Consider the following 24,383-nt stretch of genomic DNA (forward strand, 5'->3'; position numbering starts at 1 on the left):
TTGCGATGCAGCAACGTTTTTAAATCGAATGGTTATGCATTAAGCTAAATTTTGTAAAGAGCGAAACTTCCTTAGACAGGTTTCTGTTAGATTGCTACTATTTCCACCGCTGGCTGCGCTGCTCGAAAAACTAGGACAGCTATCAAAAGTAGTCCTTCCCCTGATTCACTTTTCTGTCCTGAGGGCTCCTCAACGACTTCAAACTGTCTGGCACGACACGCGTAACAATAAATCTCAAGAAATATTCCCTCCAAATCATATTGGGCGCTGTATGTAATTTTCAGGAAGGGTTCCATGGGTGGCATTACTGTATACTCAAATGATTTTATCAGAATCGTATTTGAGCATTGACCCCTATATTTGCTCCCCGCGCTAGTACGAAAATGTACACCAACTTACTCTGGTAACATTATCAAAAAAGACGGAACGCTGGGCAGTCCCTCTGTTTTAGGTTACGTCATCGGTCGCTGCACGGTTTTCGAACAGGCAGTCAACAGAACAAACAACAAATGAAAATAAACGATAAATAAAAGCATTGCTGTAATAATTGCATAAACAGCGGTACATAGTGACATAAGTCATACATTGCATAGGTATGCCAACAATTTCAAGAATAGTCTAACTCACAGATCTAATAACATTGAATCTATGAATCTTGTTCACAGAGAAAGGAATTGAGACCAGATGATCATAATTGCAGGGCATCGCAGATTATTAATACAAATTGAATGGCATTACAGTATTCGTCCATATCAACTTTACTTGGTCATCAAGCTTCCCTATAATATATCGACTTAGCGTCCTTCGAATAGAATATCGCAGGTTGCAATATCGAGGGCATGAGGGCCATTGAAAAAAAGAAAAGCATAAAGCCATGTGAGGCATTGCACCCCAGACGGTTATGTAAAGAAGGCATGAAGTTCCTATTCAACTAGGCAAAGAGCCTCTCGCTCTTCGAGAACATGATTTACGTCAGACAAGGTTGAGCTGATGTCACAGCTGGTAGATATTTGATGCTTAATCAGTAAAGTTGCTGACATTAGGAAACAGCGCCGCCGTTAACCTTAGTTTGTCATGAATCGGAATATAGAGTGGAATAAAAATGTAAACTGTTCGGTTTTGAATAACACTTCCCAATGTGTCGGAAGGTTTAGATGCAATAGTACAATAAAGGCCAGAAATATATATGACGACGTATGATCTTTCACCGTGTCCCGACAATCGTCACAGGGATCCAATAACTGACACGTAAAATATCACGTGACAGATGTTTGGCAATTAGGCATCATATCTTTTTACGGTCCCCATTCTATCTTTTCTGCCGGCTCTACCGTAAACAACAAGTAATTTTAAGCAAAACTCTATATAGATACAATTTGATCACAGTCGAGGCCTCTAGAGTGGTCAACCCGCCTCTACAATATCAGGTATGTTCTCCTTGTTTTTTTTGCTCGCTTCATTTTCGTTCACTATTCTCACCCATGCACAAAAGTTGCAGCCCTATCGAAATAAGCAACGACTGGGAAAACTTAATGGTGTATATAATTATCAATGTTAAAATTTACACATGGATTTCCCGTTGACAGATGTTTAATTGGTTCGTTTCACTTTTTAAACACCGCCATTACAAAGCATATTCTAGGTACGCGCTTTTGAACCGGAGCCTTTTGTGTTGAAAATGCGCGCGGGCCTACGTGTTTATTCTCCGTCGATTTATGCGACGTGTCGGCTTCTCCTTTCTATCCCCATGGTTTCACCGACGAACGCTGACTTCTCCAAATGAAGACGGTCACCTTGGAAAATTTAGCAGGGGCTTTCTGCAGTTAGAGATGACCAGATGACCATAAACATATATAAAAACTTATGGTGATTTAAATTCGGGATCAGATTCTTGACCTTTTTCTAATTTACGATTATTTGCTTGTCCACAGCTTCGTAAAACTATCACATGACATTATTTAATGTCTCATTTGTGCGAACTTATCATATTAAGTACTTCATATTATCATATGAAGTACTTCATATAATTATATCGGACGCCACGCATTGCCCACTCGGAAAAGACGAACAACGCCCGATGTTCCACCGTATCTAATACTCAATAGAAAATAACAGTAAATAACTAAATTATCATTTCCCTATTCTAACAGAGCAAACTGCGCAATGTTAAAACATGACTGGCACGAATTCAAATTCATCCAAATGATTTAATTTCGGTGATTTCGTCGATCACTTTATTGTACGCCAGCTCTTTCGGTTTAGTATGCAAATTTTCCTCAACCGCTTTATTCCACAGTAGCTCTTTCGTTTTACTATGCAAATTTTGCGCAACAAAGCATACGCTTACTGATGGATCATTGAATGCGTCAGTGCACAGTTGCCAGACGGTGTCAGCAGCCCTTTCGTTTTGGTATGCAAATTTCGCTCAACCGCTTTATGGTACAAGACCATTTAAACTGAAAGGATGTCCGATATTTTTCCTCGGGACTGTTTCAATTTTATAAAATGACACGATGTCGAGGCACGATCTTTCGTGAGGGTATCAGGTAAATTATTTCGGATATTATTTTGATTTGAGCCATTTTTCTTAGTTGCCAGATATTGTTATTGTACGACCTTTTTTCAGTGCTTTCCTCATCGTGTTTGCAAAATACAGTTACTGCAGTTACTTGTTCTACTTCAACACTCTTGTTGAAAGGCCTAGCAGTAAGGCTGCCAACAGTATTCATGTGTGTAATGTTAATGTTATTGTCACCTACTTTATTTTGTAGTGGTTTCAGTAACAAGGCTTTAAAATGTTGGCTACATTAATGCTAACTCTAGTTCTAACAACAACAGCAACAACAACAACAATAATCATCATCATCATCATATACAGACACATAGTGTTGGCAGGGGGATTCCGGGCCAGCTTACTTTATTACAATGTTAACCAACTATGAAGCCAAAGTCCGCCTATACGGACATGAAAAATTGTGCAAAGCGGATATGAAGAGGATAATCCGGCTACAGAGCCTTGACATAAGTCTTGCCGGCTGCTATGGAAAAATGTTATCTTTTTTACCCAAAAACGAAAATAATGATACCGTTTAATTTATTTTGAAGCTTTTAAAGTTATCTTAGGCATCTTATTACTTAATTGCTGGCAAATCCTGATCAAAGTAAAATATTGAAGCTTGCGCTGTGACGTTTATTGCTCATCAACGGGTATCATACTGATCTTCCAAAGAATAGTGAACAAAGCACCTCCGTAATCAGTAATAGGTTAATTGGGGGTCAAATGTTTGCATAAAGAAACATGTAACCTCAAATTTATTGCTGTTTGACATTTAAATATATAGTTATAATATAAGTAAAGATTCACGTTATTTAAATATACCTTTCTCCACTCTCCATTGTGTTGAACAGATTATCAGAGGTGACATCGTCCTTTTATAGTCATACCAATCAAACGATACTGTGGATTTGTGATGAACCGTTTGGAAATGTAAAATTGTGATCTTGATCTGTATGCATTTCTTTAGGACATAATCGTGCAATGGAAAACCCTCCTTCAGCACTGGTTGTGTGGACATCATGGAATACGCTGACGAATTGCAAGAAGGGACACCCAACCAAGAAACTCATTGAAGATCTCTACAAAAAGATGGAATCGCTTAAGAAGAATCCTAGGCTGTTTTGCACATTGCTCGATGTCGAAGTAAGTAAAGAACAAGAGGAAGAAGCAAAGTGTACAGGTGTTACTTTAATCACAGCAACCAGACGCAAATGGTCAAATTCAAAAGAGGACCCACCGGCACTACACTGGCTTATTAACCATGACATATATTATCCCCATTTGAAGGACTTACAAAACATACGATGGGTGATTGGATCTATCGATAAGACAAAGAATGCAGCAGCTGCAATCCACGAAGACCTTTTTCCTCATGCAAAACTTCACCTGGTGCCTTTCCCTGCAATAGCTTTATTCATCTTCCATTCTTGGAGGAAAGATGGGTATGGACTTGTAGGATACCACACAGCTCTCGTCCGTGACTTCTGCAAAAGAAAGGAGAAGACTTGTGAAGTTCTGAGGGCGTATTCTACTGTGCTTGATGAGAAAATTACAGATGAGCAGGAGGAAGATGCCGTCAGCTGTGGTGTAACCTTGATTCCAGCTCAAAGAAAGAAGTGGTCAGAACCCGACAAAGATCATCCACAATTGGGTTGGTTGCTGAACCACGAAATATACTATCCTGACCTGAAAAATTTGGAAAATGTCAAGTATGTCGTTGGGTATGCTCCAATGACAGGAACGGCCGCTGCAGATATCGTTGAGGGAGTATTTCCCTCCGCAAAACTTGTCCTGATTAATCATGCGTATCCAGAGAAGAACTGCCTTTTAATAAATGATGATGAGATACCCCAGATAGAAGAAAGGATGCTGCAAGTGGCAGGAAAAGCTGCTCTACTATTTTCCATTGGGCCACAAATCTATACCTATTTCGAAAACGCATACAGAGCAGACATTGATGGGATGGATCTGTCTGTCATCCCCCATAAAGAGATTCTTCCGAGTCTTGAACGTATATCTTCAAGAAAGATCCTGTGAGACACATCCCCGTGCAGCATCCTAGAATACTGACATATGGCCAACTTTGTACAAAAGAAGCTGTAGAGAAATGCAAACAAATATCATCAGCCATCAAATGTACAATTGATTTGAAGAAAGAGACACGTTCATGTACCCCTCAATGGAAGGTAGCAACATCTGAAAAACTTGATAAGACAACACGTGACATACTTACCGAGGGATTGAAACAGCACGTGCAATGTCTCTACAGTTGCATGTCTAACGAAAAACTGTTAAGGCATTTACACCAGTGTCACCTCTGTCTCCCTGCGCCATGCTACTCAGACTATAGCCTTGGAGGCTTGGAATCAATTGCAGTTGGAGTACCAACGATGGTGTTTGATGATACACACACGGCTTCTTTCATCACCAAGTACTTTCTTGAACATGAAGAAAACTGCATCATCCGATGGCAAAGTGAAAGTCACTCAAATTATAAGCAACTGTCTGAGAAAATATTGTCAGCTTTAGTAAATATGGACAATGCCTTTGAGAAAGCAAAGACGCTGAAAAACAACCTGTTAAACAGTAAAGCGATTCCTGAAAGTCACGCTAGGTTTGCTTCCTTGTTACGTTTAGAAAACTACGCTAAAGAAAATGAAAAAGAGCATACGGGAGTAACAGATAACACAGGTGAGGTTGATTTATTGTTTTAACAAGACCTCAAGATCTATATTGTTCTTCATAAAGCATCGCAGCATCCAGTTTCAAGAATAAGATAATTTGCGCACAATTGATAAAATGTGCAAACATGACATCCATTAATTTCTCTCTCATACAATATAGGTAAATATCAAGCTTGTGAATCATCGATTATCTCCGGGGAAGCCAAGACTTTGACTGATGAATCAACTACAAGAGAACTAGAGGAAAAATCCAAAGCAACACAACTCCAGCATCGTGTGAAGAAAGAGACTCCAGTGGAGCCGATTGGTCAAAATTGGCCCGAAGCTCTAAAAGAAGTAGATGAAACGGGTGCACAGACCACACTAACAAAAGATGTTAGTGTCAGAAGGAAAGCTGCCAGAGAAGAAATGATGCAGGGAGACGATTCCCATGGCGAGCACAGTAGATGGACAGGGTATAAAATGCAAGGAAAAGAAACTGAGAAGGTACGAAATGGCAAAAAAGCTACAACTCAAGAGACAACAGGAACCGATGCAAATGGAAACCCACAGGCTCAGTCCGAGAGGGGAGGAGACGGTGACATAGGAAGTATGTAATATTTTAATTTGAGTTCCTGATTAAAGTTAACAGCATTCTTTCGATAGATTTGTATCTTTGTTGAAACAGGTCTGACAAACGTAAATACAAACATTAAGACTGTTTTCAGCGTACGGGTTGATTATCTAAGTGTTTATTATAATGCTAGGACAGTTCATAACGATGTAATGAGTATAAGACTATCAAGGAGAATATCATACCCTTTTCATAACCATTTACCTTTATAGATATGTTATTTGCTGAGTAGGTTATAGTGTAATTAAATTCTAAATAACTGATAAATCGATCAGATATTGCATGTACATGGCAACTGGAGGTAAATGAACCCAATTCTTTCTTTTCTTTGCCCTTTCTAGACTATAACAACCTACAAGTAAATATAAATTTGAAGGAAGATGATTTCTTAGAATACTTCGATCAACAAAATGGCAATCAAGACAAAGCAAAGGAAACATGGAGTACAGTAAATGCTCATTTTCATCGAAATGCCAACACAGTTGTTGCTGTTAAGCAGAGTCGCCAAATGGCAGAGAACATCTGCAAGCGTCTAGTTGGTGATGTAGAAACAACAGGCATTACAACAGAATCCCTTGGTCTTCAGCTGAAACTTCCTGCTCTTTTTAATCTATACAAATTGGAACAAACTTGCAGATCTGGCAGTTTTCCATCAGCATTTGAACCACTCTTGGTGACTAACAAGATGAAAGAGGAGGCTGCCAAAGTTGGAATACAGCTGAAGTTGAAAGCAACATATGACGAAGAGAGGTTTCGAGAACTTGAACTGTTCTTCTTGAACAGTAAGTTTGCCTTAGTTTTGAAACATTTTAGACATTAATTTGATGCTAACCGTCTGTATTTACAGTGAAATTAAAGTCGGATTGCTCTAAAGTGAGGATGAGGCCCTCAGACTCCATTTCACGGCCGTTTTCGATTTTGAGCGGACATGTTCCACACGTGTCTTATCTTTTTATTATTATTATTCATTCATTTATTTATTTATGAACCAACAGGTTGCACCAATTACAGGTTCATTTCAGAAAGATGTGGCCAATTTAGCATAATCTACTTGTAGAAGAACAGTTACATGGTCCGAACTCTTCTGGCGTGTGGAAATGCATTGTTTCAGCTGCGCATATGGTTTTCTTTAAAACTTGTATCTCCTCTCCTATACCGTAGTTTGTTCATCCTTATACGGCTTTTAAATCTTTAGGAAACATGATTGGAACTAATTTGGGATAATTGGATGCTGAAGTTTTGTCTGTTTGATCTGCAAATGTAATCTTATCTGCTTTTATTTTCAAGTTACACTCTTGTTTTTATAAGTAATTTGTAATATCGCAACATTCAGCAATAGAACACCTAACACCTTCAAGAAATTTGAAAAATATGAAAATCCAATTATACCAAATTAGTTCCAATCGTGTTAGGAAAATATTTTATTAAGTAAAGTAATTCAGATATGTTTCTTTACATCTATTGTGGACCCTAATGGATTTTACTCATCCAGGCATCAGAAATTATATGCCTCGTCCTATGCATAATGAGCTGGCCCCATTAGCAATGCACTCCAAAACAATTTTAATTATGTATTCTTATAGGGGACGGAGGTGGTTTGGAGCCTGTCGAAGCACATCTCGAAGACATAGATGATCTAAGCGAAGAAGAAGTATTCACATCTCTGTTGCTTCTCGAGATAGACCCAGCTCTTGAAACCAAGCAGTCTGTTATCAGGAGAATTTTGAATGCTGACAAGTGTACAAGGTTGAGGGGACCTAATTCTACCATCATGCAATTGACCTTGGAAATTACAGAGAAAGTTCATCATATCTTATGCTGTAGACCTCAGATCCTAGCACTGTTAGGTGTTAAAAGATACCTTGTAGCAGAACCAGAGACTGTTGAATTAACATTTTCAGGTAAATTAACGTTTCGATGATATTATTTTAGTAGTAAAACATAAAGGATGGAAACTAATCATTGTCATGTTTTGTCCTTCGTCTCATTAAATTGTTAGAGTGATGACATGATTGTTTCATAGTGTGTATATATACCTTCATAAGTCAAATTCAATCGAAAAAGCTTATAGGCCAATGTATTGGCTGTTTCTGTTCGTCTAAAAAGCCTGAACTAGTGGGCTGCTTTGCGATATGCGACAGTTTCTGACAGAAGTATCTTGAAATAATTTACCTACAACTCAAATAAAGCTATTTTTAGACGTACTGATACTCATTTAAAGAAAGTATCCCCTCAAGATATTATATAATATTAACTAATATGTTTTCCTTTCATCATTACAGCTCTAGAAGACAACCTTGCAGCCCATGGTACATGTGTTTCACCCCAAAACGTTGAAGAGGACAATTGTAGCTTATGTGTCAAAAGTCTACTACCATTCCAGATGAGCTCAATGCATCTCAATCATTACTGGGTTGAACACTTACTGAAACTTGGACAAAAATCACAATTCTTGAAGCAACAAGCCATGGTAGTCCTACAATCTCAGTTAGAAGAAGCCAAGAAGGAAAGGGACACTTTGCAAGAGCGGTATGGTGAACTTCAAAAAGAATCCGACCTCACTGAGAAGGAATTCAGCAGAAGACTTGAAAAGAAGGAGATGCAATTAAGGGAGCTTAAAAGTAAAGTTGCTGACATGGAACAACTTCAGTGGGCAGAATTTGAGCTTCAACAAGTAACAAGAGAAATTGCAATGACTGGCAGAGATGATGACAAGAAACCTAAGGAAAGGAAAGGTGGGACATTGATGAAATAGCTTATTTTGATCCACAAAACATTCGATATTTTAGTACCCTCGCACCGGATCATATGAATGTATCGACTGCAAGAAGTATAATATTCTTTGATATCTGTCTGTTTTAAAGGTGCTGCTACATCTGACGAATTTCATAGACTGACAAAGGATGCAGCACCTGGGAAAGCTGAGTCACTGCATCCAGGGAAGCATAGCATTGATAGAAAAGAAGTGGAGAAATCTGAGCCTACTTACCAAGAGATACAGAGAACAGAGCCAGTGATGGACAAAGAAAGGCCACTCCGACATGGGGGACTAGAAACAGAACTACCGAAAGCAAAGAAGTGGAAGGTAATGGGTACTGCTGATTTACCCATTGCCAATGAGAAGGCAGCGGTTGGAGAGAGAAAATCAGTTGTAAGAAAAGGAAAAGGTGAGGAAATGAACCCACTAAAGTTATAAAAGTCGGCAAAAGAAGAAGAGAACACTGGATGTAGGAACGTAATGTCAAACTTTTTGACACGAAATTAATTAGCAAGGAAAACTTTTTCAGGCATTTACAGTTACGAATGGATGTCTGAATAATGAATTAAAATAAGCTTTGGCGCGTAAATGTTGGCTATAAAATAATTTATTTAAGTCCCAATAGCTGCAAATGATTAATAAACCAATCTCAAAGTATCCTTAGTTATCCAAGAGTTTTCTTTGAATAAGACCCATTAGAGACTGAAAAAGTGTATAACGTTGCCATGAGTGTCAAGAGTGGCATGTAAATTCAAAGGTTTTAACGTCATTTTAGATTTCCCGCAATTTTCAAAAACTAATCATATGACAGAGAAAATAAAGATTACAACAACAAAATGTTAGCCATCGTGTGTTGTGCATTGAAGTAAATGACATCATACTTGTTTCTGTTATGATCACGATGTATATGTGCAGGAAAATGCTGTTTTTTTGTATTGTCCTGTGAGGGCGCCATTTTATGGGTGCGGCACCCGTTTATTATTAAACCTCTTAAAACGTGTGGGCATGGTCCAAATCAGCGAGCAGCGATACTTCAATACACGTCCCTCAGTAAGTACATTTAAACGAACCAACTCTGGTTTGAAAATAAAATCATGAAAATAATGCATAAAATTAGCAGCTATTGGGGCTTTAACAGTACAATGTAGGAATTTACTGAAATGAAGCTAATCTTCGAGGTTATGACATGCAAGACACATACCTCGCCGAAGGAAGTTCACCTGTCAAACACATGAATTCCTTATCTCTTTACAGAAAGAAAGCCTACACAAGATCAAACAATGGCTGTTTCAGATGCTTCACTTTTGACGAGAAGTGACGACGTGAAGACAGAGCCCTCAGATATGTCGGTGACTTCCACAGTCGAGGAAACTACTAATGCACGTCCCCTTATTGGTGAGGAGATGCCCAGTAGAGCATCACAGGGTACCCTTCCTGTCTTCTCCGTTCCTAGGGAATCACCAGGTCAGTCTTATATTGTGAGCGTAGAATTGTATTACCTCTAGGCGACAAGATGAAACATTCTGGAACCAACCAACGATACTATACGCAAGCACATTCTTTTCCATGCAAATCGTCCATCATATATTCATCTATTTACTAAAAAGATATGTTCAAAGTATGCCTAATGAACTGTCAGTAACGCTCCATACTATTAAGTCATAGACATTCGACATATACTTTAGCATCAGAGTCTGCAAAAACAAGTGAATATGCCCTTCTGTATGATTATGATAAGCAACGTGACTTAGGCATTGGGTTTCATCCTGACAGCGAATTTAATTTCTATAAGCATATGAAGGAATAAAAACAAAAAGACTTTTTTAGTCGAGTTATGTCGTGAGAACATGATTCTGTAGTATGAAGGCGCCTATATAATTGTACATAATCGACGTGTTTTGTATTTGCAACCGAAAAATATTTCGTTCTAGGCATGGTTACATTAAAGGTATACTGTCACCTGTTCCAGTTTTGCCACAGTTACCATGGAAAGAGAAAATCTAACCAATCACAGATTTTAAGAGAGTGGCAGCTTTTTAACAACAGCGCCCTCACATGGGCATTTTGAATACCAAGGAACGCCCCTTTGACCATATATGGGCAAATTTAGATTACAGGTGACTGTATACCTTTAATTTGGCCTGTGTTCATATATTTAGTATTTACTTTTGCAGGTAACTGGTCATTGAAAGTGCTGGATGGTCATGGTCGAAAGATGATCAGAAAATTCAAAGATGTGAAAGGCATAGCTTTCAACTGTGATCAGCTTGTGGTATGCGACCAGGGAAATAGTACTGTAGAGATACTGACTCGAGATTATATTCGTCAGAAAGTCTTGGGAAGTTTCGATGGTCAGTTCGACAATGCAATCAAGCCAGCTGATGTTGCAATTTCACCCGACAACCTCATTTATATTCTTGATAAGGGTAATGCGCAAATCATAGTTTGTAATCTGAGCAACGAAATTCTCGATAAAATTCCTCTCCCGCGAGATGTCGATCCGAAATGCATAGCTTTGATGGGTAAGTTTGTGCTCGTCTCTGATAATAATAGTCATCGGTTAATAAAGTTGACCCACGATGGGCAGCATTCTGCTGATATAGGCGGCAAAGGAAGAGGACCGACCAAATTTATCCACCCTAACTTTGTAGCTGTCACCAGTAATAATGTCGTAATGGTATCTGATGGTAACAATCATGCCATCAAGTGCTTTGACGAGCAGTTGCAGTACTTGTATCAGTTCGGTGTTCGTGGTGGCGGGGACGGGGAGCTACGATTTCCGAGCGGTATTTGCATAGATGAAGAAGATAACGTCTATGTGTGTGACTGTTACAATCACAGGGTTGTAAAATGGCGACCTAATGGCGAGTGGGTCTGCAACTTGTTCCAAGGGGAACTAACCAACCCCTGGAACTGCACAATTAGTGTTAATAGAATTGCCATCAGGGAGTTGTACAGAAGCCAAATAAAGGTATTTACAAAGCATTAAAAAATCATACCACTGAGATGAAAATGTGGCGGATCGTTAATACATGCCACAGGAATGCATTCATAAAGTGTGCACGTTTTTCAGATGAACGTGCTGTTTAGAAGATGCTTGTTTCATTTAATATTTCACAAACAACTGAGATATTTCCATAATACATTTTTTGCTTTGTATGATATCAATGATCTTTAATTTAACAATGTATCCTAAAGTACAAGTCTGGACCAACAACAGAAATATGAACATAATAATGTTAGACAGGGTTTAAAACAAACATTCTGCTCTCTCTCGGGTACTCCTTGTTTGTTATTTTTTGTATCTTACAGGTAATTTTTTACCAGTGTATGATAATGTTTATTGATTCAGTGCACTCAATGGATCAGTTTGTTATTAAGTGGTTTGCCATTGTTTAACAACTTTAAAAATATAATGTAGCTAATTGATATTATTGGATGCAACTTGTGCCAAAAGAATTACCCTAGGAACTTTTTGTAATGATTTCAGGGATACGAAAATGGACTACAATTTTTGTATATTAATCTGCAATCATTTTCCTGTCAAAATGTTTGTTAATGGGAGCCAGACATGTATTTGTGTGTCAAATCCGATTAGACAGTGTATCATCGATCACCGTTGAGTGTTGTACCCCACTTTCATGAAGTATTCTTTTCGAACAACACGAAGAATATGCCTCTACATGTACGTATTCAGCGTTGTTATTTATAAACAAAAACGCAAAGCTTGCTTTCGTTTATACCATTATTGTGTGCTACATGTTTATTTGATGTATTCACATCACCGTACTTTATTCCTCAGTGGTTAACATGTTTATACATTTTGCGTGACTTTAAAGAAACAAAGTCGCCCATTTTTCATGAATTTGTTTGATACGAGATACTACTTATATTGTTTGACATGTTGAAAGATACTGGATGAATCGATTGCCATGCATATATTCGACCCCCGGTTTAAGACAAATTGAATGAAACCAGTGCGAATATGAATTATTGGTCATGACCATTAATTCATTTTCGCGATGATTTCATGTATCGTGTCTAAAACCGGGGTCGAATATATGCATGGTTACCCATTCATTCAGTATCTTTCAACATGTCAAACAATATAAGTAGTATCTCGTATAAAAAGAAATTCATGAAAAATTGGCGACTTTGTCCCTTTAAAGTGCTAGCTAGGAACCACATGGAAATATGACGTCACCACGGCTTGAGAATTAAGCCGTAATTTATGCTCACATTATTTACTGTCACACAGTCAGATATCTTTTATTTTAAATGGAAATGGCTATGGTTTAAGTATTTGAATTTTTCTGTTAAACAAGTCCGGGGAGCCTTTGTAATCACGATATAACGAATTGTGCTTTTTCACTGGGATTCATTGCCGGTAGCCAAAGTAAAACAGGATTTTGGTGTATGGCCATTTATATAGAAAAAAAATTGTGCTATAAAAATGAAAATCAAAATGTGTCATTACAGCAAATATACAACGGAAAAGTAAAGATGGTAAACAAATTTGAATAAGAATGTTTTATTTAACTTGTATTTTGTTACTGAGGATGTGTCGATTTATTAAGCTTTATCATATGAAGCTTTACTGCAGTATGTCAAAGCCATAGCTTTCAGTATTAAAGCGATAAGTGGTTAACAAACTACAGTGATTTGTTTACGTCATATGAATACTTTTGAGGTGGGAAAGTTACGTCCCAATGTACAGATGGAAACTTAATTGGTCCCGCCAAAAGTAGTCATGTCAAAGTACAAGTCTATGGGAAGCCAATGGGAATGCAAATCCATTTATTTTCAACCTTAATCCATTGCGAAATTGCCTACAAGGAACACTGACACGGTAAACTCGCAGATCACTGATAAACATTAAAAGGAAAGTAATGTAAACGGTCATGTAAAAGTTTATCACGTGCTTCCCCAGGAGACTAAATACGTTCTAGTAGTCTTGTAACGAGCGCCCCCACTAAATTGAATAACCATGGCAGTAAAACGAAAGTATCTTATTGTCGAAGGTAGGGTAATATTGCCATGAAAACATGTGTTTTATTTTCAGTGTTCAGGGTGTTTTCTGTCAGAATATCCGTATATTTGCTACACCATGGCAAACTGTTACCGTCGGTATCTGTACGATCCAAGTAAGTTTATTTTTTGAACAAATAGATAGATTTTAGACCCGCGTGCGAGGTTATAGTGACTTTGTCAGAAAGATGAGTTAATTCTTGCAGTTAAATGCTATGACTGTTCCGCAAAACGGCATGCAAAAAGTTATCTTATAACTGTCCCGCAGTTAAACGGCATGCATAAAGATATCAATATTTAGGATATTTTGCACGTTTCACTCTATTGAACTTTTTGATTGTCAAAAGGATCATTACTTTCTCTGCATCAAAAGTGTGTCCTTTGACTCGAAATGTGTGAATAAGTCCAAAGAAGTCAATTCAGTGGTAGCAAGTCTCTCTCACCGATTAACGCAACCAAACAAACCTAGACTAAACTGAATAGCGATATCTTGGCTTCCTAAATCGTCTAATTTTTCACTAATCAACGCATCATGGCAACCTTCTTAGTTGTTTGCACACACAGTTCCCAAATAATCCATGACGAAGCCTTAATTAAATGAAAAAATCTTCTTATTGGTGGGATTCATTTGCAGCGTTAGAATCTGTGATCCTCTTTTGAACATTAACAACGTTTTCTTGTTAGGAGAACTTTGATTAATTAGGTAAATATACCACTCTCCGCCTCGTGCCCATTGTTCTAACCATGCTCTCTAATTTCCATAACCGAATATTTTATTATATACCACCTGGCTTTCTTTTGTTTAAAAAGTGTCCGATTTACAAGTTCTTTTGTTTAAAAGTGTCCAATTTACTAGTAAATCGGACAGTTCTTTTGTTAAAAACTGTCCGGTTTACTAGTAAATCGGACACTTTTAAACAAAAGAACTTGTAAAATGGAGACTTTTTAAACAAAAGAAAGTCACGTGGCGACAAGTAAAAAAACACAAATGCGAGACATTATACCAGAAGAAATTTATTTCGCCATCAAGTACAGAGTAAAGACACTTTAAAAGAATCACCAGACTGAATTAATTTTGCACGACTGTACATCTCAAAATCAATTACAGGTCACCGTGAAATAACGGTATTGTTTGCAAATATCACTTCTGTGTTAAGGTTATTGTTATCACGATCATTCGAAGCTGAAATTTAAGACTTCAAAGTCAGTTATCAACACTGAATGTAGAGGTTTCAGTCGCCTTTGGTAAAGTTAAATCTAGCTACAGGCAAACACACACGCAGTACCACAGTCATTGTGGATCTAGACATATTGTTTTTTGTACTTGCAGTTTCTGTTGCGCCTTTCTCTGACGTTGCTGTGTAGCTTGGTCTTCCGATTGTGGCCGTTAGCACTGGCGTGACAGGGGGACTTTTCTTTTCCATCTTTGGCTTTGGTAGTTGAAGTGCACCGGATACAGCTTTCATTTGTACTTCATCCGCCATATCGATATACGTAGAGCGACTCGGCAATTGCGTGTATGCTGTTCAAAGTTTTCGACTCAAATGAGCAAAACGTGACTCTGACGTCGATCTGCTAACACCTTTTCACTTCATTCAACCAACCAATCAATCAAACATAATTCATACAATTCAAATCAAACCAGGTGCTCAACCACGTCATCGCACTACAATAGCAACACATGTCAACTTTGTTTTATCCAATCATGGGTTATTTTTTTATACTTTCGTTCAACAAGGTGTCAAAACGCGTCAATGTTTTCCTGCCAAAGTTTCAACTTGCACTGCACTAAAATTACAAATAAAAACTTTCGGCGTGCAAACAAGGCTCTAAAACTCGGCAAATTCGTGGTATAACACGGTCAGCGAACTCGTAGTCGGCGGTTTACGGAATTTAACGGTACAGTTTGCCATAAAACTCCTCGGCCCTGCGGGCCTCGGAGTTTTACTGGCAAACTGTACCGTTAAATTCCGTAAACCGCCTCCTACTCGTCCGCTTACCTATAGTAAATATTGGAGTGACACCTTCGCTCAAGAGGTTTGAGTTTGCGTTTAGGGTTTATCAGCTGATCTTATATGTGTCTACACGTTCATTTCAAACACGGCTCCTACTCACGTTGCGTTATCACTTATAATATTTGCGATCCTTGGATGAAATTCTATATCAAAACTGATACTCCATCGCTGCGACAAAGATGAATGTGTGCAGCTATATTTCCGACATCGGCAACGTCAAAAAGCTGTACGGTGACTAATTCTATAACGCCGTTAGCCTTACTTACCAACGAAGCAAACTTGGAATAATTTTATTTGTCATCGGAAAGGAATCTCAGATATCATTTACCATATTGTATCTCCTACTACAAAAGATACAACAATGATATTGTCAATCAAAGACGAAATATCGAGTTAGAGCATATGCCACTCTTGTTACACGCCCTCATGTAGTTGTACGAGTTGCGGACTGCGTTTGAGATAAGCCTGGCTTTTCTTATCGCTTCAAATTCAGTTATTTCCTACACAATTTATGTGGTGAATTCTGTAGACTTGTGCCGTGCCTTTGTCATGCTTACGGGAGCTAGAACATTCCATTAAAGTGTTCTTCTCGTACATTCAGAGAAGGATAGGCACTTTTTGTGGATAATAGCATGGGATGCAGTGATTGGGTTTTCAGGACAAAAGCGAACGAAATCCAAGGTACCAGCAGAACTGTCGATTTAATTTAAAAATCCATACATTTCCATATAGATATATTTACATTTCCGTGAAAAGCAATGCTAGGAGGCCAAAGTCTCTTTGCTGTTGGAAGGACGAATTCTCACTAATTTGGCGTCTTCACTTTGTAGGAATTAGTTATGACCATCGACTTCAAAAAGATCCAACTGTGTAATCTTATTGGCAAAGATGGAATAGTTGATGAATGATAGCAGGGTATTTGGTCTTTTTTCTTAGGTATACACATCCTTTCATCATTAAAATTTGTATTACTTAGTAACTGAACGGTGCTATGTTTTATTTAGGCACAAATTAAGGCACTCTGCGACTTGCTTAATGGATCATGGATAGTAAAAGAAACCAACAGACATAAAATGTGATTTTCCTCAAAATAATCCCGATCCCAAGGATTGAGCAAAATAACCACGCTTGGAAGAATGGATTTATTACTGTGTACCTTAGCACAAGGCCATAAAGTGTTCATAATATAGTACCAGTGGCACATAAAACCTACCACTTGGATTATTTTCCTGAGATATTTATCTGTCCTGATTGCACTCACCTTACTTATTATATGAACCCTTTAACTCTAAGGTATGGCGAGAAAAACAGTAAACGATGTTGTGGCGGCACTATTTTTTCACTACCTGCGTCGGTTAGAATCCTAGACATGTTACACAATTAATACAGTTTTTGCCTATCATGTTCCTGTTGACATTTCTGAGTATTCATAGTTAAATTCATTCCATTTTGTGAGTGAGTAAATATGATTTGTAGTACCTCTTGTTATTTTTTAACATAGAATTAAGAATCAGTCACCAAAAGCTATCTATGAAAAGGTTTTAAATACTTTTGAAGATAAATTCAAAAACAAAAACGCAAAAAATACAAGTTAAAAGTGGCTTAAATTTTCTATTTTTTCACCAAAAAGAGCTCTTTTGATACGATTGCCTACACTTTACTACTGGTCTATTTTCTTGCAATCAGCACAACGGAGACAATTGAGTCAATAGTGAACACGACAAACAATCACAACCTTCAACCTCAGGTCATCTAATCACCGATCGTTTCTCGGCTTTCCAATAAACCTCAAGAGAAACTTGAATTCCCCGAACGTAAAATTCCACGAACCATAACCAAGGTAATTGTTTCTGCCGGGACAAAGATTGCAGGCATTAACGTTCACTTTCGTTATTTGCCGACAAAGCGTCGGATCTTACTGGAGTTGTAGGAGAGCAGCTCAATCATTATTTGATCCTGAAGTGATGTTAAGGCCACGACATTATTAACTTAGTTGTGGCACGATATCTTAGATAACCTGAAAGAAACAGTTCTGAGGTATTGTTATTTTAGCCACGACAACTTGTTTAACTGAATAATTCAACCTTTTCGAAACAATTTACATTCCATGTACATATCTGTTTGTAACATCTGTCTGGAGATTCTAAATCCATTTATGTGCTGTAATATGTCACATCATTAAAATTGAAATTGGTTACCCTCGAGGTCGAGAAATGTGGCATGTTATACCATGGCTTCCAAGAGAAGGATATTCCAAGCTTTTAGACTTCCCATCAATATTGCAAACAATTCAACAATCAGTGAACGTGAATGTTTAATGTTAAGCTTTGCTTGTACATCAGAGATACTATCTTCAGCTCTTCCACACAGGATCATGTTATAAAGGCCAGAATCCACGCAACTGATCATATTTGGCGAAAAAGTTACAGTTTTGTTACACATCCCAGGTTTCCTATTAAAATTGTGCTTTGACAGTCACGGGTTTTAATTTTGTTTTGTAGTTATCATGATTCAACTACCGAAATGAAAGTAATAAAACAGGAATGAGTTTGTGCGACAGTAAATCTGACACACAGCAAGATGACGTTTGTATCCCACCGTTCAGAACTGTAATTCTACAGAAATTGACAGTTTCCGCTGTAAGTAGGGCACTGTCATTATTTTAATGGCCAAGCGAATACGGAAAAAGAGCTGTCCTGGCAAGTCTTGATCGATGCGTGCGTGAAGAGACAATGTAGTTTGGTTTAATTGATAGTACGATGGCCCAAAACAACATAAAACGAATCGGAGTGTAATCTTGGTTTCATTCAGTAAAAACAGGCTCAAGGATGTCATCTGCTGACGGGAAGAATCAGAAACAAAGAAACCATAGAATAGTGAAGATTAATATGACGTTTGTATGGCTGCAACATTTGCATGAAAATCACTTTTATACAACCGAAGAATGACATCAATACGTACTTGAAATCAAGGTAACATTATACACAAACGTTTTTTCACTTACAATTTTCATTTCATCTAAATGGAAATTGATCTGCATGTCCATATAAATTTATATATCTAAATACAAATGTCTTCTTCGGCGCACATGTGCCTAATCAGGTACCGTAAAGTGTTGTCATGATGTGTGTGCATCGTTTCATTAATTGTGACGTTAGATTTTGATATTTGATATAAAATTTGTCACACGGATTGGCGTTGGTATTTTGCAGACGACCGAAAGAGTTCAAAGGGTGATCTTTTGATTGTGATGGAAAATTGGTCATTTGCATATGTATCGTGCGTTGTTGGCAGATATGAAAACTGACAGAAAAGTGACCTCGGTATTCTAGGGTTCATTTTTTGGTACTTTGATCATTACAAAGGGTTACCGGAAAACTCAAATATTGAGAAAAATGAAAACAGGAGATTAATGTGCTTTGTTGATCACTAGTCTTTGCCAAGGTTGGAAAACGTAGCTATAGTTTCTTACCTCTTTTTCAACAGGCTGTACATACGTAGGACTTACTCTAATTATGCATTTATATATCTTTGTCAGGCATGTATCGATGTCAAGCACGGTTTTTTGCGTTGCTCGACCTCAGGTTGGTTTCATTATGGACTCTATAGTGCCATTTATTACCAATTGCTGACGGAACTAAAAGCCTTGACATTACCTGCAAACGAATTGGATTGGGTCAATAAATGGCAGAATGCCCTACGGGGGTGGATGTTTTGGACCACAGAACTTCAAAATTCTTTCATATTGGTGCTCTACTGCTTGCGTGGACTTACGTTTTTAAATCTATGTCGAGGTTACGGTTTTCTTTGTCTAAAATGTAATTTATCCTTCAGCCATGATACAAAGAAAGTATGATATTTTGATTACAGTATCGGTAAAGTTGAAGTAAGTTGCTTCGCGATTCAAATATTGCCTCGTTGAGTGTCGATTTTTATCTTTTATCATTCAAGAAGATACAATCTCCTTGAGTAAAGGATGACCAACAGTAAAAAACTTACATTTTTTAGTCCTGTCATCTCTTTGCAGAAAAGCCTGTAAGTTCTCGCCGGCGATAAACGGGTTTTTGTTAAGTTACCTGCACATGGCAGATACGGGAAAAACAATCGGTATGTGCCTTATCCCTTCGATAAAGACTGTACAGCCATACAAAAACATTTACCAATGTCTCAGAACAAGTGGACATGTGCTATTCTCGTGATTTCTGCACTTGTGGTATTCCCGGTGAAATGGCTGGAAATGTCAGAGAATATTAATATCTCAATTCAAAATGTAGAATTGAATTTGTCATATACTCACAAACATGCAGAATCATGGCCTCCTCGTTGACGTGTCAGGCTGTCGGTAAAATGACAGATTGTGAGAAAATAAAAGTAAGTTCAAGAGACACCAACACAAGACCAAAAAAAAAGTCAAATAGCACGTCCACTCTTCGAACTTTAATGAAATTAGTAAAACACTTTTTATGCGAACAAACATCATGATGTTGTTCACAGGGATGAAGTTTTAGACGGCTTAATTTAACAAGGAACGTTATCATATTTAAAAAAGCAAATTGAACACGTCTGCTTGACGTTATGGCCACGCATAGCCATGTTGTGGATATTGTTTGATCTAAAAAAGCAGGCAACAAATTTGATCGAGTTTTTGTATCTCCGGGGAAATACCTCGTATTTAAGGACGAAACGCCAAGTATTTACGGATGGCCTCGTCGATCAATCCTTGGAGACAGCATTATGGGAAAATCACTTCCCGGATATACTGCTCGTGGCATTTCGCTAATTTCGTGAGATGCCATCTATGTAACCTCGAGGGCGTATATAATTATTTCTCCACAAAATCGAAAGGGTTGACGGGCTGCATGTGTAAAACGGTTCCTCGGCCATTAGCCTAACAGCACAACCGTGAAGTTTAAATTCATTACGATAATTAGATATGGCCAATCATATATGAATTAAATCGATTATCGATGTCGAAATTTTATTAGATCTGATTAGACATATGTGTTCGCGGTTTTTAGACTTTGGCGACTAACTCCCATAGGACATGTCTATAATGAAGCTCACTCCTGATATTCAAAATAACAGTCTCACATGATTGGTAGCTGTGCGTTAGGGACGACTGGTCTGTACACGATTATGCGTGGATTATTAAACCAAAAAGTAAACTAGAACAATTTTAGTATCATGTTAAGATGATAACGATACGTTCTATTTTGCTTTTCTGTTATCATCTCTCCAATATTAATAGAACGAAATACGTAATACATAATCTTTCTCTACCAAAATGCATTTTTGAAACTTGGTATGATCTTTTTGTAGCATCTGTCACAAATGCTATCTCAATGCAAAAGGTCAACATATGACCTTACTACTATGCGCGGATCTTGTGAAATCTACAAAAAACATGATTGGTTTTTCGGAGAACGATGGCCCACTAAATTTTAACTTTCAAAGATCACATGCTCTTCATTGGCACTCTTTTAATATGAGCTGGGTAGTCCGGAAGCGTTCGAACACGACTGTACTGTCATTCAAGATTTTCTGACTGAAAGAGGAAACACATATTTGTAACCATTGCTGTGCAATACATAAACATCTTTTTAGCAGTGGCAACTCGAGCTGGCAAGCTTGAAGTCATAAGTCTTCATTTTATTCCGGTTGTCAATCTTACCGTTCGTATACTGCGTGCTGGTGAAATTAGAATATACAGATAGTGACAGCTACACGCCGTTCACTCAATAAAATTTGACACTACGGTTGATGATATTGTTGGAAAACGTTTACATATAACGTCATCGTAATCATGTAGCGACCCACATCCTGCCACATTTACACCATTCATAAACACAGAATTACCATAGTGACTAACCACATTTGAAAAGTGCCAATTCGCCAAACATATCCACATTGAAAAGTGAGTCCAAATAATTCCAATAAATGCCCTTCAGTTGAATGTTATTCCAACGGATGACAGAGAATATTTGCAGTCACTGTATTATCTGCAGGGTTATGGGTACAGACTACCCGTGATAATGTTCCTCACAAGCCACAATACTCTGTGTACACAGACAACCTGCTAAACCTAAATAGCCAAAACTTACAAATGTAAGCAATCTGGCGTTTTAAAAATGACAGACTTTCATTGCCGAGTAGCATTCAATCGCATGACCACAAATTGGACTTCGTTGTGATTTCACATCAGCTAACCTCTGAGGATAGATTATCTTACAATAATTTACCAAATTCTGTCTTCTTCCAAAGACTATCAAATTCATACGGCATTTAGTCTATAAAATTGCCATGGGTTCTCTTCCATATTGGATACAACCGAATGGATATTGCAGCCTCAGGAAGGAAAACCTAAGAGAGACTTTCTTGTCGATGTCCAATCATCCGCTGGCCATCAAAAGGCGATTTTACAGATCACCGGGAAACGCAGGAACAGGTCAGCATTCAGAAGAAGGGTCAACGACGTTTTGGTGCGATGACAGGTCATGGAAAACACCGCTCATCTTGATCTTACCAAGTAGAATATTCATCACTTCTCGGCTTTGATGAGTGTATACGAACGTTATCACTTTTTCTCCGGGACGCAGTTCTGTGACCCTTGCCATTGTGGACCCATAATTCTTTAATCATCAGCTCGTTATCTCCTATGATGCAGTTAGGTGTGTTGAGCACACTACAAGTTCCATCAGTGATGGTGAGTGAATTTGAAAGATTCTTTATCGAAATCGCCCTTTTGGAACCAACAGCTGCTTCACCCTATCGAATTCACCGTTTGATTTACAATGTAAAGCTCCCGAGAAAAGTAGTTCCATCTTTTCTATTCGATTTATAGTTTGTGGTCAGTTTGACAGCAATAGTTGCTTTCTTTCGGCATCTTTCGAACTTGAACGTGAACGGGAAGCCATTCCTAATTAACCTCTTGCTTCATTCTTCAAATTTTTGAGACCCGAAAGTTTTTGTTGAAATCATATACAACGACCGATTTGTACAAAGAAGTAAGACCAGGGATGGATATTCGGTGTTCTGTGGTTTTAACAAAAGCAAATACGTTTTGCCAAATGGGAATGAATTGTCTGTTCTCGCTTATATAGATACAAGCACTATCGCACGGCGCTGTTGAACTCCCCCATGAAAAATCCTACGGCGTGGCACTAGTTTTTCTACCTTTCATATTGTTTGGCATAATTAATTGTATAGTTATGTATGGTTAACATAAATACTCCACACAAATGAAAAGTCTATTTCATGTCCATCTGAATACTACCTCTTCCATGTCCCCAAAGTACCAGCATGATGTGCCAGTCTTGTCACAGCCAGCATCTAAATTGAAGAAAGGAACACTGTTTGTAAAGTACAAGCCGACCTACTTCTAACATGTCATTTACAGAACTAGGAAGATTAGTCAAAGTTCCTCGTTCATTTTATATCTATAGAAAGCCTCTTTGTGCATCTTGGTAATACCTGGAAATTTGAGATTAAGCCTAACGTTTCTAAGAACTTCTTGAGAGAGGTATCATTTTGCTCACCCGACGATATTAGAACCAACTTAATGAGAATGTTTCCTCCACCGAAGTAATGAGACACAAAGGTCTGTTTTCGAATGAAGTCATCATATTTCAGGCTCTAGAAGAAATGTATATCTGATGTGCGGTATGTTGAAGACTAAGCCTGACAGTGAGAAGGTAACCAAACGAGACAAAGAATCGTTTACTGACAACAGTCCCGCCGAGTATACCATTCAAGTCTGGCTCGCATGCACTCGAAACTACGAGGCACCATACTGTTTTGTAAATTAACGTTCACCCTAGGGGATCGCAAGATGTGTTTAAAAGAGGTTCTCTACAGGAACTAAATATGGATCAATACTATTGCCTTTTCAATGTTATCGTTTAAAAAACGGTCATCGGAGTGATAATCCGAGGTCAATACAGTCAGAGGTCAATAAATTCCTTATTTCCTAAAGTATGTGTCTCATATATATATATATATATATATATATATATATATATATATATATATATATATATTTATATTTATATTTCCACGTATTCATCATATACGAATTGAAGAGTGCTAATGAACTTTACGAATGTGTAAACCTTTATATGCCATATGTTATCCGTTAACGAGCATTTCAGCGAAGATAAATTGCACATACATAATAGTCAGTGGGGAAATTATGAGCTTTATCGCGTCTAAGGTTTAAATCCATGCCAACAGCAGAAAACAGCTTTACACCTATTTCAAAACACATATCTCAGCTGAATGGCCATTCTGTCAGTAATGAAAATGAAAAGGTGCTCTGCAAACTGGTGTCATTGTCACATATTGTACTCCCACAATGATGTAGCAATCCGTTGGCGTGCGGATTGGGCCAATTGAGGTTTTCTGACATCATTCAGAGGGCATAATTGCTGCCATCGAATCAATGATGATTGCCTAGATGCCTTTCAGAGCATGAAGTGGTTTTCGTTAAGATGGTTGACATTGAGAGATAACAATGGATCTGTTGAATGGTTTCGTAGGGCTGCAGTCGACGATCAAGACTGAATGTAAGCAATTATTACATGAATTTTGATAAGGGCGAATTAAAAACACGGGGATAAAGGTGACACATTTTTACTACTAGTACTTTTGAGATTCTCGTGATGCTATGCATAATTAGAAACTGAATTTTCTTGCCCTGAAAATAGTTACTCACCATTCCAGCTGCTTCAAA

At 37.9% G+C, this 24,383-nt stretch overlaps 1 protein-coding gene across 2 annotated transcripts; it reads left to right on the forward strand.

Moving 5' to 3' along the window:
* Positions 1 to 1,273: 1,273 nt before the first annotated feature.
* LOC139139808 (myosin-2 heavy chain-like) lies at positions 1,274 to 12,350 on the forward strand. 2 transcript variants are annotated; one of them, XM_070708745.1, is made up of 9 exons: positions 1,274 to 1,427; positions 3,525 to 5,248; positions 5,402 to 5,830; positions 6,196 to 6,636; positions 7,438 to 7,755; positions 8,137 to 8,589; positions 8,719 to 9,021; positions 9,867 to 10,076; positions 10,787 to 12,350. In XM_070708745.1, the coding sequence occupies exons 2-9, from the start codon at positions 4,831 to 4,833 to the stop codon at positions 11,599 to 11,601; spliced, it is 3,387 nt and encodes a 1,128-aa protein (XP_070564846.1). In that variant the 5' UTR covers positions 1,274 to 1,427; positions 3,525 to 4,830; the 3' UTR covers positions 11,602 to 12,350. The 2 variants fall into 2 exon arrangements, with proteins under 2 accessions (XP_070564846.1, XP_070564854.1); XM_070708753.1 differs by lacking the exon at positions 1,274 to 1,427 and adding an exon at positions 2,388 to 2,546.
* The last annotated feature ends 12,033 nt before the right edge of the window (positions 12,351 to 24,383 follow it).

This window comes from Ptychodera flava, chromosome 1 (genome assembly GCF_041260155.1).
Source record: "Ptychodera flava strain L36383 chromosome 1, AS_Pfla_20210202, whole genome shotgun sequence".
In the NCBI taxonomy this organism is placed as follows: domain Eukaryota; kingdom Metazoa; phylum Hemichordata; class Enteropneusta; family Ptychoderidae; genus Ptychodera; species Ptychodera flava.